Source organism: Piliocolobus tephrosceles, chromosome 6 (genome assembly GCF_002776525.5).
Source record: "Piliocolobus tephrosceles isolate RC106 chromosome 6, ASM277652v3, whole genome shotgun sequence".
In the NCBI taxonomy this organism is placed as follows: Eukaryota; Metazoa; Chordata; class Mammalia; order Primates; family Cercopithecidae; genus Piliocolobus; species Piliocolobus tephrosceles.
In genome coordinates this window covers 52,334,228-52,350,146 of record NC_045439.1, presented here as the reverse complement: position 1 = coordinate 52,350,146, position 15,919 = coordinate 52,334,228, and the positions used below count along the sequence as shown (strand labels likewise).

Here is a 15,919-nt window from a genome sequence, read left to right as displayed (position 1 = left end):
TATTCTCTAGCCTCCATTTTTTAATTTTTATTTTTTAGATGGGGTCTCACTGCCATCCACACTGGAGTGCAGTGGCATAATCACGGCTCGCTGTAGCCTCAACCTCCTAAGCTCTAGTGATCCTCCCACTTCAGCCTCCTGAGTAGGAGCATAAGACTACAGGCACACACCACCATACTTGCCTAATTTTTATTTTTTGTAGAGATGGGGTCCCACCATGTTGTCCAGGCTGATCTCAAACTCCTGGGCTCAAGCTATCCTCCCAAAGTGTTGAGATTACAGGTGTGAGCCACTGCAGCAGGGCTCAAAATTATTTTTATAATCATCCCTTCAACTGTCTTCTTAAACCTTATGGGATTATGCATTCAAGAAAAGCCTTTAGTATAGTTTTTGTGGGGGTTTCAGGAGGGACAGATATAAAGGCATGTATTAAGTCTGAAATCTGTAATCAGAAGTCTAAACTAAGACTTGAATATGAATAGGTACATCTGCCAGGCAGGGTGAATAATGAACAAAAGCAAGAAGGTATAAAACAAGGTGCCTGTTTAAAGTTGCTCAGTAAAGCTGTTTGGCTAAGCAGAGGAGGTGTATGGGTAGTTCTAAGAGTTAAGGCTAATTCAGAGTAGATATAGTTTGCAGGCCAAACTGAGATCTGATACAAAATAGTATTTAATGAAAGGTATTCCTTGGAAAGGCATTATATGGAGAGAAAAAAGTTTCTTAGTAAAATACACTTGGGAGACATTGGGTTGAACAAGTAAGAAGTTTTCTTACTACAGATTACTACTCAGAATCTACTACAGTAACATGAAAAGTAATTTTCCAAGAAAGTAAGGCAGTTTGTGGTGTCTTCCAAATCCATATGATCACAGAAACATTTTGGAGAAACCGTTGTACCATACTTCTTTTTACCTTACTGCTTGATGTCTTTCCACTGGGGTCACAAACATTCTCTAGAAGCCCTAGATTTCCTTCTGCATCAGTATATGATATTCGACCACAAGTAGGATGCCATGCCAGACCACAAATTGTATAACCTTTCTCATGTTTCACCCTAAAAATTAAAAAGTAGTTTCTAAAAATATTGTCAAGAAAAATATAAACTGTACATTTCTTTAGGTAAATTTTAGTAAAGATTACATGACTTTTGACAATAATTTATAAATAATATAAATTTAATTATATTTTCATTCTGACAATCTGATGGCAAATTTGAAATGTTTCGAAATAAAACAAATACAAAACTAATAAAGATGAGCAAAGAAGAGACAAAAGATATACTAAATCATACCTTTCCATGCAGTCTTTGGTTTCCACATTCCAAACTATAATTAGACCATTAATACTACCTGCAGCTAAATATTGCCCACAGGGAGACCAGGTTACTATATTGAGGGTCTGTAAAGAAAAACAGTTAATAAATAATGATTTTGTAAAATTTCAAACTAAATACTCATTTTATTACCAAATTCAATTTTCTTTACATTTTTTTTTCAAGATTTTGGAGAGCAATCAACCAAATTCAAATGTTTATATCCCTGTTCTATATTATTTCTAATTATATTTGATACACAAATGACAAGACAAAGTTTGCTTATTTTTTTTTTCAATTTTATAACTTTGATGTATTTGACTATCAGCGATTAGTTCTCATCCACACTGACTGTCTGTAGATTTTTGAAAGTGGTAACAGGTACACAGGTAACCAAAGTATAGAGCTTATTTGGTCAATCTTCATCCTCATTATGTTTTCTGGACAGCCGCACAGGGATTCGGTATGGGACATTCCTTATTCCTTTGGCCCAGACAGCTTTGTTGAGCCTAGTATCAACGCACACATCTGGAGTTCCCAACTCCTTCATGGCAAATTTCCGAATCTCTTTGAGTGCCCAAGGGGCACACTTCTTGAAGCCCACTCCATGGATGAGCTTGTGAATGCTGATGGCGTATTCTTGGGTCACCACCTCGTTGATGGCAGAATGGCCCCTTTTCTTCTCGCCACCCTTCCTTGAGGGAGCCATTCTGCCAGGTCCAAGTTGGAAAGGAAGAGCACGAGGTATTGTGGAGTTTGCTTATTTTCTAACCTTATTTTTCAATAATATTCAAGTATCACTATCAGCTATTACTTTATCATGAAAAAGTTATACTGGAACAATTTTATTTTATTTTTAGAGTCAGGGTCTTGCTCTGTCACTGAGGGTGCAGTGCAGTGGCAGTGGCACCATCATTATTCACTGCAACTTCCAACTCTTAAGCTCAAGTGATCCTCCTGCCTCGGCCTCCCAGGTAGCTAGGACTACAGGCATGCACCACTACACCTGGCTAGTTTTTTAGTATTTTTTTGTAGAAATGGAGTCTTGTTTTGTTGCCCAGGTTGGTTTCGGATTCCTGGCCTCAAGCAATCCTCCTACCTCAGTCTCTCAAAGTGCTGGGATTACAGGCATGAGCCACTGTGTCCAGCCATTGGCACAATTTTCAAAGCAAAACCTAAAACCTAAAAAATGTTATTATCCTAGAAAGAGAGACAATTCAAGACATTCTCTTAGCATTCACAACCAAGATGAAGAAAACTAGTAGGTGAAAGCCATTGATGACCTACTGGGCTTACATTTCCTTAACTGTAAATATCTGTGCACGTAAGAAAAAGAGAAAACAGACCAACAACCTTTCTTGCTCTAAAATTTCAGAGTCCATGATCACAAGTCTCAGTGAAACTCACTTAACAATAAAGGCTAACTACTGATAACTTTAGGGTAACTTGTGCTAATACTATGCAAGGGTTAAATTTGACTTCTTATAATAAAGACCTATTTCGTATCCAGTTATGATTAAATGAAGAAAGGATGAGTTGTTAGAAGATGGACCACATACAACAGCCAGGAGTTGTTTTCCATTTCAATAATATTAAACTGCAACTGTATTCAGGCAAACTATGCATTAACTGCTCCTTATAGCCCACTGAAAGTGTCACTTTATAAAACCTACCTGAGAGATGAAATTATCTGAAAGATCAAATTGATGACTCCAAGTTTCTCTTCTATATAGCTTAACAGATTTTTCCACAGGAATTGCCAGTAACTATTAGAAAAGAGAAACAACTTAAACAAAAGTTTACATTAAACTGAATTTGAAGATGGAAAAAGGCACAAAATTCATTCAGATAAATTTACAAGACATAAAAGCAAATTCGTTTTTATTGTTTCTGTTTTTAAGAGACGGTGTCTCGCTGTGTTGCCCACGTTGATCTCCAACTCCTGGGTTCAAGGGATCTTCCTGGCTCAGCCTCCTAAGTAGCTGGGACTACAGGCATACACCACTGTGCCAGGCACAAAACTATATTTTAACTGGCAACTAATGAAACTCAGAACATTACTTAAAATTTCAATAAGCAAAAAATAGGTGATAATTTGTCATGGAAAGAGAAAAAAATAAAGGTGATCACTCTATTGCTTGCACCAACAAATGGAGAACTTGTAAGTACCAGTACTTTTAATAAGATTACTTTTTTCCCCCCACCAAAAAATGGAGAACTTGTAATTACTAGTACTTTTAATACGATTACTTTTTTCCCCCACCAAAAAATGGAGAACTTGTAATTACTAGTATTTTTAATACGATTACTTTTTTCCCCTCCAAGAGACAGTCTTGCTCTGTCACCCAGGCTGGAGTGCAGTGGTGTGATTATAATTCACTGAGCCTCAAACTCCTGAGGTCAAAGGATCCTCCTGCTTTAGTCTCCCAAATAGCTAGGACTACAGCCCAACTAATTTTTTTCCTGTTTTTTTTCTTTTTGTAGAGATGGGGTCTTGCTCTGTTGCTCAAGCTGGTACTGAACTCTGGCCTCTAGTGATCCTCCTGCCTCAGCCTCCCAAAGTGTTGAGATTACAGCGTGACACACCGTACCTGACCTTCAATACTATTTCTTAAGGAATCTAGGCCCTTCTAACTTAAAAATTCCTCCCATTTGTTGGAGGAAAATAAAGACAGAATCCTTCAAATATCTTGAAAAACAAGAAATATATCTTCTTATGCATTCTTCTAAAGAAACTGATTAGTAGAAAAAACTGTATTCATTCCATGATTATCCAAAAAACAATTAGTAATATATAATAAAATCTTTATTTTAAATAATTTTCAATTTGATTTTTTTGCAAGCAAAGAAAAAAATACACACTACATTTCCTTGACCTCAATTATCACTTCATCTAGAATGTACATTGTTAAAAGTTCACATGGACTAGGTGTGGTAGCTCAGGCCTATAGTCTCAGTACTTTGGGAGGCTGAGACAGGCAGATCACTTGAGCTCAGGAGTTTGAGACCAGGCTGAGTAACATAATGAGACCCTGTCTCTACAAAAAATAAAAAAATTAGCCAGCCATTGTGGGTGCGTGCCTCTAGTCCCAGCTACTCGGGTAGGGGACTGAGGTGGGAGGATGTAACTGAGTCCAGGAGGCAGAGGTTGCAGTGAATCATGATCATGCCACTGCATTCCAGCCTGGGCAATAGAGTGAGACCATGTCTCAAAAAAAGGAAAGAAAAAATAATTTTAAAAGCCAATTGTGTGTGTGTGTGTACATCTACAAAAGAAAGAAAAACAAACTATATATGTGTGTGTGTGTATATATATATATATATATGTATATATATATATATGGCCCAGGCTGGAGAGTAGTAGTGCCATCTCAGATCACTGCAACCTCTGTCTCCCAGGTTCAAGCAATTCTCCTGCCTCAGCCTCCCGAGTAGCTGGGACTACAGGTGTGCACCACCACGCCTGGCTAATTTTTGTATTTTCAGTAGAGGCAGGGTTTTGTCACATTGGTCAGGCTGGTCTCGAACTCCTGACCTCAGGTGATGCACACACCTCAGTCTCCCAAAGTGCTGAGATTATAGGCGTGAGCCACTATGCCCGGCCACCAACTGTATATTTTTTATGTACACAGTCTGCTCATGTCTTTGCTTATCTTTCTAATGGGTTTTTATTGATTTGTAAGAATACTTTGCATACTATGGAAATTAGCTGTGTTTTATTGTTTCAAACTTTCTTCCCCGGTTTGTCATTTGTACTGTGACTATAATATTTTGTATCATGCAAAATTATTTACTTTTTATATGATCTACTTTATTTTCTGAAAAATTTCAAAAGAATAGAAAAGTTGAAATAATAATATAGTAAATACCTATATATAGACTCATCATGTGGAAGAAAGCTTCCAAGATGGTCCTCAAAGATTCCCACTTCCTGGTATTCATATCCTTGTGCTAATACGTTTGCTAAATCTCCTTTTCTCTACCTTTATATACACTAACTTTCCATATACATTTGGGTCTATTTATCTCTAACAGGTATGTGTCTATTCATAACTCAATAGCAAACTTTTAATTCTCATAACTTTGTTTTATTATCTGATTGAATTAGATTATTCGCAACACTTTTCTTTTTCAAAACTTTTCATTTTCCACATGGATTTTCTCATTTTTTTAAGAAACCAATGTTTATTTTCTTTTTTGAGATAGAGTCTTGCTCTGTCACCTGGGCTAGAGTGCAGTACTGCAATCTCATCTCACTGCAACTTCCGCCTCCCGAGTTCAAGCAGTTCTTATGCCTAAGACTCCCAAGTAGCTGGGATTACAGGTGTGTGCCACCACGCCCAGCTAATTTCTGTATTTTTAGTAGAGACAGGGTTTCGCCATGTTGCCCACGCTGGTCTTTAACTTGTGGCCTCAAGTGATCCACCTGCCTCAGCCTCCCAAAGTGCTGGGATTATAGGCATGAGCCATCAAACCCGACCCAATGTTTATTTTCCATCAACCTTATTTCCATGTTGCTTCAGAGCCTGTGCAAGAACAGCTTAAGATCACTCAGTGGTTGTTCCTATGCATTCAGTGGTCTGAGCAGTGGGGAGCCACAAACCAGTCTTCCGTGGCAGGCTGAGCACACCAGTTTTCAGGAGGAAATTGCTAAATAAGCACAGAGGGCACCTGCACACCTTCAGACCAGTCTGCAACCTCAGGTTGAGGAGTACCAAACTCAGGAGTTGGAGCAGTCCATTCACCCTGAAATTCCTCCTGGGTCCCAGTCTTTTTAGCAGCAGCCTGCTCTTCTTTTTCAATCTCTTTGGGAACTCTATAGAAGTAGAGATCAGGCATGACCTCCCACAGGAAATGGTGCCATGCATGCGAACTTCCTGGATCGGCATCCACCACATCAATCCCACTGAGTGAGCTCCCTTGCTGTTGCATGGAATGGTAGTGTCCACATAGCACAGAGGAAAATCTGTCTGACACAGAGCAGTGGTAGGTAGGTTAACATAAGTTGCCTCTGTGAGAGGCTGGTATTCAGCCCTGGGATTAGTCACTATAAGAAGCTGTGGCTCCTAAAAGACTGCCTGGATATGGTTAGTGAAAGTTCCAGGAGTGAAGCAGCCAGCAATTGGAGTGACTCCAGTGGCAGCAGCAAACTTTAGCATGGCCCTCTGGCCAGTATTCCTGTATGATATGAGACTGACGTCGGCAGGGTTTTCAACAGCAACAATGGCACAAGCTCCCAGCAGAAGCTTCTCCCAGGTCCTCTTCAGATTTATGATGTAGATGCCGTCACTTTTCCTTTTATAGATGTACTGTTCCATCTGGAAGACAAAGCTGGTGCTACCTAAGTGGGTTCCTGCTGCAAGGAACTTAAGGACATCCTCCTCCTTCATTTGCAGGACATCGAGGGTTCTAGACATTGTGAAAATTTCCCTTTAAATTACGATGGGAATCCAGAACATCATCATATGGACCCTTCTCTGGGTAGCGTGGAAAGCCCACATGGGCTTTAGAATCAGCTCAATTTGGTCCTCCCAGACATCTTATTGGTACTTTTATTTTATTTTATTTTATTTTATTTTATTTTTCTAAGAGCCTTCAGATAAGATATTTTATTTTTGAGACAGGGTTTTGCTCCATTGCCCAGAATGGAGTACAGTGACAAGATCATAGCCTACTGCAGCCTTAATCTCCTGGGCTCAAGTGATCCTCCTGCCTCAGTCTCCCAAGTAGATGGGACTACAGGAATATGCCACCACACTGGCTAATCTTCACTTTTTTGTGGAGATAAGGTCTCACTGTGTTGCCCAGGCTGGTGTCAAACTCCTGACCTCAAGCGGTCCTCCCGCCTCAGCTTCCCAAAGTGCTGGGATTACAGGCATGAGCCACCACACATAGCCTGGTATTTTATATGTGAATGTTATCAAAACTATAGATTAATTTAGGGAAAAACTGACATCTTTATTTATATCAAAAATTCCTTTCTAAGAATATATGTTTCTATTTATCCAAGTCTTCTTTTACTTCTCTTGGTAGCATGTTAAAATTTTCTTTATATAGATCTTTCACATTTCTTGTATATTTAACCTGTTACTGTATCTTTTTCAATTTAACAGTAAATGCATTGTTCTTCCTACGTACTTTCTAAATGGCTATTGTTTGTATACAGGATAACAATCCTGTATTTGTATAACAATCCTGTATACAAACAATTTTGCTTCCAGTTACCTTACTAAATTTTCTTATTATTGGTAATGATTTTCTTCCCCAGTTGATTTTCTTGGGATTTACTCATATACAAACATTTCATTTGCAAATAATGAACATTCTCTTTCTTCCTTTCAAATTTCTCACATCTTTCTGTTGTCTAACTGTATCAGTTAGTACCTCCAAAATGTTAGGTACTAACGGTGAGAGTGGACATAATAAAACTGTCTCCAGAGTTGTTCCATTAAGCATGAATGTGAAGAAAAATATAAAATTCATTCATTCATGCAAAATTTATACTTTAAAATGAATCTTGATAAAGTTCAAATGTTTCTTAAAGCATTTCAATACTAATTATTTGGCTTGGTACTCTAAAATTTATAATCCAAATTTTTAAAAAGTGACAATTAAAAAAACTATTTTTACATTCAAAGTTGAAAAGGACTGACTAAAACAAAGGTTAAAAAATAAGAATCATGCTGGGCACGGTGGCTCATGCCTGTAATCCTAGCACTTGGGGAGGCCAAGGCGAGTGGACTGCCTGAGCTCAGGAGTTCGAGACCAGCCTGGGCAACACGATGAAACCTCCTCTCTACTAAAAATACAAAAAATTAGCTTGCGCCTGTAATCCCAGCTACTTGGGAGGCTGAGGCAGGAGAACTGCTAGAACCTGGGAGGCAGAGGTTGCAGTGAACCGAGATCACGCCACTGCACGAGCATGGGCGACAGAGTAAGACTCTGTTTCTAATAAAAAATAAAAATAAAAATAAGAATCTCTTACCTTCCCACTTTTTGGCTGCCAAGCAAGTCTGCAGATGGATTTTGCATTTATCACATCGTTGCATTTTTGTAGCAGTGGCCAACTAATAGCACATGTCTAATTGGTAAAAAAAGAAAATGTCTTTCCCTTTATGAAAATTCCCCCCCAAAATATATGCAGAACTGAATATATTTAAACGTTTCTTCAAATCAATATATATCTCAGAAAAATGCAACTTAATGTACCTTAATTATAATAACACCTGATATACCTAAACTGCTTTAAGTCCTTCAAAGATATGAAAAGTACAAATCTTAAATAACTAGAGTACTTTCTGTGCAGAATAAACAAATGATATACTTATTGAATAATCATACACACATACACAAAACCCCAATATGTGAAATTCTTAGAATGACTACAAAAAAAAAAAAAAATTCAAAGGTCTACTATAAAATGTTAAAATGTCAAAGTCGTTTCTTTTAAATAGCTCAAGAATGAAGGGAAGGAACTGTGGATATTAAGGCATATTTGTGGAGGATATTTCTCTAGTCAATTACATTCATATTCTCCCTAGAAATCCCAAGCCGTCTCTGATTGTTTTGGGAAGACTTAACTGTTCCCTCTGTCAATGTGGAGAACACCTCATTTCGTACCTCCTTTAAAACCTTTATTAGGCTGCATTTGAACAAATTGTACATGTGACTCTCCAAATCAAGTGTGACCCATAATTTTTTATCCCCAACTGTCTAACCCAAGGCCCAACGCATGGTCATTACGTTACAAATATAAAATAACTGAATTTATTCCCTTCATTTACAAAACTTAGAAAGTTAAATATAAGATTATCATTCCCCTGTGATTAGGTACAAATGCAATTTACTTTGGCACTAGATTACTGTGGACTTCGATCACAAAAAGTATTTAATGGTACCAAAGAAAACTCTAAAGAAAAGCAATTATTAATTTGGCCCAGTAATATGACATATAACAATTTATTACAGAAATGGGCAAAAAACTTTAAATTTAAATTGCTGAGTTTACCTGATCTGAAATTTGCCACACTCTGACAGATCCATCACAACTAGCTGATGCCTGCAGGAATAAACAACACATTTCTCTATAGTCATAGCCATAATACCACACGGAAAGTGGTTCAATTAATTAAATCAAAAAGCCCTTTTATCAACTGGGTGAAATTTCCTGCTAACTCTCTTCCTGAATAAAACAAAGGTTGAAAAGTTAGAGTTAGCAGAAAATTGTTTAGATAGTAGGAAATATATTTTTACACATATTCAGGAAAAACACAAAAAGAGAAGGAAAAAAGAATTACCAGAAAGATGTCCTTAGGATCAAAGGAAAGACTTAAAACAGGGGCATCATGTCCTCGAAATGTTTTCTGTTGGCTGCTATCCATCACATCCACAATTTTGACCAGAAAATCACTAAGAACAAAAAGAGTAACGCAAATGAATAAATGCTAATACAAAGGCCTCTCCTAAAAGCTATGATCCAAATATTTCTTCTTCTTCTTTTTTTTTTGAGATGGAGTCTTGCTCTGTCACCCAGGCTGGAGTGCAGTGGTGCGATCTCAATTACAACCTCTACCTCCTGGGTTCAAGCGATTCTCCTGCCTCAGCCTCCCAAGTAGCTGGGATTACAGGTGCACATTACCACGCCCAGCTAATTTTTGTATTTTAAATAGAGACAGGGTTCCACCACGTTGGTCAGGCTGGTCTTGAACTCCCTACCTCGTGATCTGCCCACCTCAGCCTCCCAAAGTGCTAAGATTACAGGCATGAGCCACCACACCTTTCCAAGTATTTCAAAATCACAAGAGTAAATGCTGTAATTTCTTTATAGCAGCTTATAAAATTTGGTCCCCAAATTTAATGACTTACCTTTTAGTTTTGCTCTATAAATATGCTGAAAACACAAGTCAAGATTTCCCATTATGCTAAAATACAAACACTTCCTAAATGGCTTCTTTTTACATCTTAAACTTCTATTATTTGCTAATCTAATTATAGCTACAACCATTTTTAAAAGTACTATACCTTTCACTTCACCTCGGCAATTCAACCAATTATATTGTTTTCCTATGACAAAGAAGCATCAAGAGAAACTCCAAAATATTCTGACTATACAGTCCAAGTTCTAATTAAAATAATTTTTTTTTTTTTTTGAGATGGAGTTTCACTCGTCACCCAGGCTGGAGTGCAATGGCGTGATCTCAACTCACTGCAACCTCTGTCTCCCAGGTTCAAGCAATGCTCCTGCCTCAGTCTCCCAAGTAGCTAGGATTACAGGTGCCCGCTACCACGCCCAGCTCATTTTTGTATTTTTAATAGAGAAGAGGCTTCACTGTGTTGGCCAGGCTGGTCTTGAACTCCTGACCTCAGGTGATCTGCCCGCCTTGGCCTCCCGAAAGGCTGGCATTACAGGCATGAGTCACCACGCAAGCTCTACAATAATTTTTTAAAATTTTGAATCGAGCTATGCTTTCAGTATTATCAAATAGGCCATCTGCAGAGCAGTACATTTCTTTTCTTTCTTTTTTTTTGGGGTGGGGACAGTGTCTTATTCTGTCGCCTAAGCTGGAGTGCAGTGGCACCATCTTGGCCCACTGCAACCTCTGCCTCTTGGGTTCAAGTGATTCTCCTGTCTCAGCTTCCTGAGTAGCTGGGATTACAGGCACCCGTCACCACACCCAGCTAATTTTTTGTATTAGTAGAGACAGGGTTTTGCCATGTTGGTCAGGCTAGTCTTGAACTGCTGAGCTCAGGTGATCTGCCCACCTTGGCCTCCCAAAGTGCTGGGATTACAGGCGTGAGTCACCACACCTGTCCAAAGCAACATGCTTCAATTCAAAAAGAAGCCCAAGTTTGTCCTCAAAAACCTTTACTAGATAAAAGAATATATGAGGAAACAACAAACAACAAAAAATTAAGTCACAGTCCTGAAAACATTACCCTGAAACAAATAAACAAGGCCTTTTGTTCTAACATTATTTCCTTTTCTGATGTCAGAGCCTTACCTAGATCCAGCAGCAATTTTAGCACCATCCCCATTAAAGACCACATGGTTTGCATTTGTAGTGAAGCGAGTCAATATACCATCTGGAACGCCTTCAGGAAATGTGTGGACTTGAATAGTATTATTAGAAACTGCAGTGACCAATTTTCCATTCTAAAAGAAAAATTAAGGTAAGAAACATTAGCAAAACAAATCCAAATGACCGGGAGTCTCTCCATAGATAAAAATGCGGCAAAAAAAAAAAAAAAAAACAACAACAACAACAAAAAACCTTAAAAATGTAGTTCATATCAAGAGAAAAACTATCACTAAATATACAACTTTGCTGGAATGTGCATTAGCAAGAAAAATTTGCTAGCTTTAGAAAAATTAATTCCACCTTCAGCAACCAATCTTTTAGCCTCTAATTTTTCTTTTATTCTGGTAAGAAAAATATTTAAATAGTACTTCTATGGATCCTAAGTGTTAAAAAAATGAAGGAGACTCGAGAGAGCTTTTCAGAGAAAACAGAGCTAGTCTCAAAATCAGAAGGCATCAGAATGCATGGCCACAATAGTCACTGCCCTAGGTTTCCACAACAAAATCATTACATGTCTTTTTAGAGTAAAGCCTAAATGCAGAATCCATGCCAGAGACTGGAGTGATATACCTACAAGGCAAGGAATGTTAAGAATTGCCAGACCACCAGAACCCAGAAGACAGGAATGGAACATATTCTCCCTCAGAGCCTTGGGAAGAGCCAATCATGACAACACCTTAATTTCAGACTTCCTGCCTTCTGAACTGTGATATAATTTTCTGTTGTTTTAAGCCACCAAATTTGTGGCAATTTGTTACAGCAGCCTTAGTAAACTAATATATATTCACTGATCAGAAAAAAAAATGACAATATGAAAGTATTGGAGCTGGGTGTGGTGGTTTACACCTGTAATCCCAGCACTTTGGGAGGCTGAGGCGGGTGGATCACGTGAGGTCAGGAGTTTGAGACCAGTCTAGCCAACATGGTGAAATCCCGTCTCTACTAAAATTACAAAAAAATTAGCCAGGCATGGTGGTGGGCACCCAGCTGTTAGGGAGGCTGCAAACCCGGGAGGTGGTGGTTGCAGTAAGCTGATACCACACCATTGTATTCCAGCCTAGGCAACAAGCGTGAAACTCCGTCTCAAAAAAAAAAAAAAAAAGGGTTGGGCATGGTGGCTCATGCCTGTAATCCTGAGGCCGAGGCAGGTGGATCACGAGGTCAGGGGATTAAGACCATCCTGGGTAACACAGTGAAACCCCATCTCTACTAAAAATACAAAAAATTAGCGGGACATGGTGGCGGGCGCCTGTAGTCCCAGCTACTTGGGAGACTGAGGCAGGAGAATGACGTGAACCTGGGAGGCGGAGCTTGCAGTGAGCCAAGATCTGCCACTGCACTTCAGCCTGGGCGACAGAGCGGAGACTCGTCTCAAAAAACAAAAAAAAAAGTATCCTGAGCAGAGGGTGAGTTCCTTATTTTATGAAGTAATCTCCATTAACATTTTGGGGTTAAGTCTTCTTAATTTTGTTATATTCGTGTGTGTGTATATATATATGTATTTATTTATTTTAACAAACATAAGACTACACTATATTAACTGTTCTGAATCTCATTCTTTTTTGACTTATTGTAAACTTATTTTCAACTTATTATAAATATCTTTTCAGATGAAAATAAATAGAGATACCCTATTTTTATAGTGGCTGCATAGTATTCCATATGGCTCTACCAAAATTTATAAAATAACTTCTCAATTGAAAGACCCTTCAATTGTTTGTAACGTTTGCTATTATTATGAATTGTGCTTTTACTAATATCCTTTTCCACATAAACTTGAAAATAGCCAAAAATGACTGTGTGCATTCTAATTTTAATATATGGTATCAATTTGCTCTAAAAAAAAAAGTTTCTCACTTATATATCCAGCCACTGTGTGTGATAATATTTACTTCTCAAAGCCCTCACTATTACTGGGATTAGCAATATTTTTGGTCCTTGCCAATTTTATGGGGGAAAAAAATCTAATTTTAAAATTTGCACTTCTTTGCTTACTAGTAAGATTTAGCTTATATTTAATGTATGTTGGTCATTTATGTTTTTTCTTCTGGGAATGTATTTTCCAATTATATATGATCATTTTAAAAAGAATATCTAAACACCATCTTATCTACCTTAAATGCGCCTGGGTTTGCAAAAAATATGAATTCTGTGGAAAGATTTTTCTACCTAAACACAATACACTCAAATTAAAAGTCATCATGAATAAAAAGCTTAGGGGTTTATAGATACTTAATTGCCAAAGTCCTTCTGAATAAGTCTTCATTCTCCAAGTAACCTACATCTCATTCCTATATTTGCCTTACACAAAACATCAGAAACATATATGAATATATATTGGGAAAGTTAATGAAACATTCCCTTTTCTAGAACAATTCCTTAAGTTATCTGAATCAGTAAGTGTTTTCGTCTGTTCTGTACTGCTATAAGAATACCACGGACTGGGTAATTTATAATGAACAGAAATTTATTGTTTCTTGATTCTGAAGGCTGGACACTACAAGATTGAGGGGTTGGCATCTGGCAAGGGTCTTCTTATTGCATCATTCCATCTTGGAAGAGTAAAAAGAGGGCAAGAGGGAGAGCAAGAGGATCAAACTCACCCTTTTATGATGAACCCACTCCTGAGATAGTGGCATCAATCCAATCATGAGGCCAGAGCCCTCATGGTCTCAATACTTCTCAGTAGACCCCACCTCCCACCACTGTTATGTTGGGGATTAAGTTTCCAACACATGCTTTTGGGGGAACGCATTCAAACCACAGCAGTGAGCTAAAAACACCACTGAGTTTTCCCTTAAAGGAAAAAAGGGAACATTTAAACCATTCCTAAAAGTAGTATTTTCCTGCACTTATTTTAATTGGTTCACCATTCATGTCCATTAATCTCTTTTAATAAACCACTCAGAGTTTACCTTTACAATTTTGGGGTGGTTAGGCATGGTGGCATGCACCTACAGTCCTAGCTACCTGGGAGGCTCAACTGGGAGGATTGCTTGAGCCCAGGAGTTTGAGACCAGTCTGAGCAACATGGCAAGATCCCATTTCAAAAAAAAAATTGGTGGGGCAAGTTATGGCATTATCATGCATTTAAAAATATTATTTCATGAGATAAAAAAAGCAAAGGTATATCTATATTCAAAAATATTTTTTTCACATCCCTCAAAAAAAAATTGGCAGGGCAAGTTATGGCATTATCATGCATTTAAAAATATTATTTCATGAGATAAACAAGGTATATCTATATTCAAAAATATTTTTTCACTCATGCATAAAAATTACATGCCAGTATCATTTCATATCAATCGATATAACTGTTTTTACTACCTTCAAAGCACATGAATATGCCTTTTCTCCAACATTAATGAACTTAGGATCATCATCATCCAAGTCTTCCCAAATCCTCACATCACCATCACTTCCACAAGTCACAATAAAACTGTGAAGAAAAGACACAAATTAAAGTCATCGGGCATGGTGTCTCATGCCTGTAACGCTAGCACTTTGGGAATACAAGGTGGGAGGATTGCTTGAGGCCAGGAGTTCGAGACTAGCCTCGAAAATACAGAGAATCTCTATAATAAATTTAAAAATCAGCTAGGCATGGTTACGTGTACCTGTAGTACCAGCTACTTGGGAGGCTGCAGTGGGAAGATCACTTGAGCCTGGGAGGTCAAGGCTGCAGTGAACCATGATGGCACCACTGCACTCCAGCCTGGGCAACACAGTAAGACTCTCAAAGGAAAAAAAAAAGTCACCTAGTTTCATACATATTAGTTTTTTGGAATGCTACCTCTGTATTTACCACTTTTTCATAAAAGGAAGACATTAGCCAGTATTTTTTCTCATACACATAACCTTAAAAATAAAGTGCTAATTTTCTTCTATAAAACAAAATGAGTTTAATACTCTAGTTCTTCTTTGGCATAAAATTATAAAATTTTGAGGCCGAGTCTCATTCTGTTGCCTAGGCAGCAGCACGATTACAGCTCTCTACACCCTCCGCCTCCCGGGCTCAAGCCATCAACCCACCTCAGCTCCCCAAGTAGCTGGGACTACAGGCGCATGCCATCATGCCTGGTTAATTTGTTTATTTTTTGTAGAGACAGGGTCTCCCTACATTGCCCAGGCTGGTCTCGAGCTCCCGGGCTCAAGGGATATGCCTGCCTTGACCTCTCGAAGTCAAGGGATTACCGACATGAGTCACCATGCTTGGCCAGCTTAAAATCATTTATTTGTAAGAATGTAAGAAAAATGGGTATATAACCTCTGCAACAATAGTGACCGTATCTTCCTTGCCCACCATTGTATCCCTAGCATGAAACAGTCTCCGACAGAAACCTTAATAAATGTTTGTTGAATTAGTAAATGAATAGATGTGTGAGCTCAACTATCCAAATAGCCATCTGTATCTATCTTATTTTAAACTTCTCATCTTTCAAATGCTTTTACTCATTTAGTATGTGCCCTATCTATCTATATACAAAAAAGCAAATAAAAACAAAATATAACTTATGTAATAAAACAG

At 38.1% G+C, this 15,919-nt stretch overlaps 1 protein-coding gene and 2 pseudogenes across 2 annotated transcripts in view; all 3 read right to left on the bottom strand.

Annotated features, from left to right (window-relative positions):
- The window catches only part of WDHD1 (WD repeat and HMG-box DNA binding protein 1), an 84,009-nt gene that overhangs the window by 54,010 nt on the left and 14,080 nt on the right, over positions 1-15,919 (bottom strand). For both annotated transcript variants that reach the window (XM_023231029.2, XM_023231038.2), the window contains exons 3-10: positions 14,719-14,830; positions 11,314-11,465; positions 9,610-9,721; positions 9,321-9,371; positions 8,298-8,393; positions 2,986-3,078; positions 1,292-1,398; positions 913-1,054 (exon numbers count right to left, since the gene is read on the bottom strand). In XM_023231029.2, the coding sequence (XP_023086797.1) occupies positions 913-1,054; positions 1,292-1,398; positions 2,986-3,078; positions 8,298-8,393; positions 9,321-9,371; positions 9,610-9,721; positions 11,314-11,465; positions 14,719-14,830 (865 nt within the window). The remainder of the gene's footprint in view (positions 1-912; positions 1,055-1,291; positions 1,399-2,985; positions 3,079-8,297; positions 8,394-9,320; positions 9,372-9,609; positions 9,722-11,313; positions 11,466-14,718; positions 14,831-15,919) is intronic.
- Positions 1,644-2,021, bottom strand: LOC111555172 (annotated as a pseudogene).
- Positions 5,860-6,729, bottom strand: LOC111555161 (annotated as a pseudogene).